Source organism: Cyprinodon variegatus, unplaced genomic scaffold (genome assembly GCF_000732505.1).
Source record: "Cyprinodon variegatus isolate N-32 unplaced genomic scaffold, C_variegatus-1.0 Scaffold964, whole genome shotgun sequence".
Lineage (NCBI taxonomy): Eukaryota > Metazoa > Chordata > Actinopteri > Cyprinodontiformes > Cyprinodontidae > Cyprinodon > Cyprinodon variegatus.
The window spans coordinates 185219-186587 of NW_015151417.1; the positions used below are offsets into that span (position 1 = coordinate 185219).

The 1369-nt window shown below is 38.4% G+C and overlaps 1 protein-coding gene across 1 annotated transcript in view; it reads left to right on the top strand.

Annotated features, from left to right (window-relative positions):
- The window catches only part of ltv1 (LTV1 ribosome biogenesis factor), a 14045-nt gene that overhangs the window by 2875 nt on the left and 9801 nt on the right, over window positions 1–1369 (top strand). Inside the window, exons 3-5 of the mRNA XM_015398823.1 lie at window positions 177–392; window positions 558–645; window positions 824–956. Of these exons, the coding sequence (XP_015254309.1) occupies window positions 177–392; window positions 558–645; window positions 824–956 (437 nt within the window). The remainder of the gene's footprint in view (window positions 1–176; window positions 393–557; window positions 646–823; window positions 957–1369) is intronic.

The following is a 1369-nucleotide window of genomic DNA, read 5'->3' on the forward strand; positions in this document are numbered from 1 at the left end:
AAATAATCGGCCGATTCATCGATTTTTAAAATAATCGTTAGTTGCAGCCCTAGACTAAACCAGATTTATGTGTTGCCAAAACCTATCCAGCTCCTGTTTGTGAAACTTTATTCTCTCACATCTTGTTCTGTTGCAGATTGAAGTAAAATAGTATCTGGGTTTTCTGTGTTTCACAGGTGGATGCAGAGAAAAGGCTTGAAGAGCAGCGAAACTTTGGTGTTTTCTTCGATGATGATTACGACTACCTGCAGCACCTGAAGGAGGCATCGGGTCCCTCAGAGCTGGTAGCCACTGGACCCTCCTACCCTGACAGGGGATCCTGTGATCTCAGAGACGAAGAGGAGGAGGAGGAGAAGGAGAAAGAGGTAGAAGCTGTGAGTAAGGAGCTTCCTGTGAGTTTGTAAAATAAATGTTGTTTAATAGATTTTATTTTACAAACTCCGGACCCAGCAGACAGTCGCTTTATAAAAAAATGTAATGAAATTAAAACCCTTCAGTACCTCAGAGCTGCTCCTCTGCATCAGAACCATGTTTTGATTCCTGTTTGGTTTGAACAGGAAGCTACGCTCCACCTGCCGTCTTCAGTGTTTGCCTCCGAGTTTGAAGAAGATGTTGGACTTCTGAACAAAGCTGCTCCTGTTTCAGGTATTTCAAACAAAAACAGACCAGATTTTAGATTGTGGCAAAAAATCATCGACCATAGTTGCTGATTTTTGATGATTCATTTAATCTGTTTAAACATATTTCTGTGAAAAAAAATAAACAAAGTCTGATTAATTTAGATGTATTGTTCTCTTTCATAAATCTTTATTTATCACCTCAGGACCTCGGCTGGACATGGATCCTGATATTGTTGCAGCTTTAGATGAAGACTTCGATTTTGACGACCCCGACAACATTCTGGAGGACGACTTCATCCTCAAAGCAAACTGCACAGACAGAGCTTTGGATGCAGAGTAAGAGGAGAGATTTGGAAACCAAAGCAGTTTCCATGATTTTAGGTTGATTCAGGTCTGGATCCGTTCAGAATAAAGATATCTGATGGTTATTTTAACTTTGGGAAACTACTCATTCTATTCAAGATCATATTTTAGGTTTTGATTCAACTTCTTGAGGCGTCTCCATTTCAAACTGAAAACGTTGATATTTTTAAACTTAAAGTTCCTACACAGCTCTGAAAGGTTTGAAATAGGAAACGTTTCCTAGGGTCAAATGAAAATATTATAAACTTATTAAACACTTTATGCATTTTATATACTTTACTAAATGAAATGCATTAGTATTTTCACAGACGCATAGATGATTCCAGGCCTTCATTACTGGTAATTTTAATAAAACCAGATCACACAGTCGGAGTGGTTCAACGTTT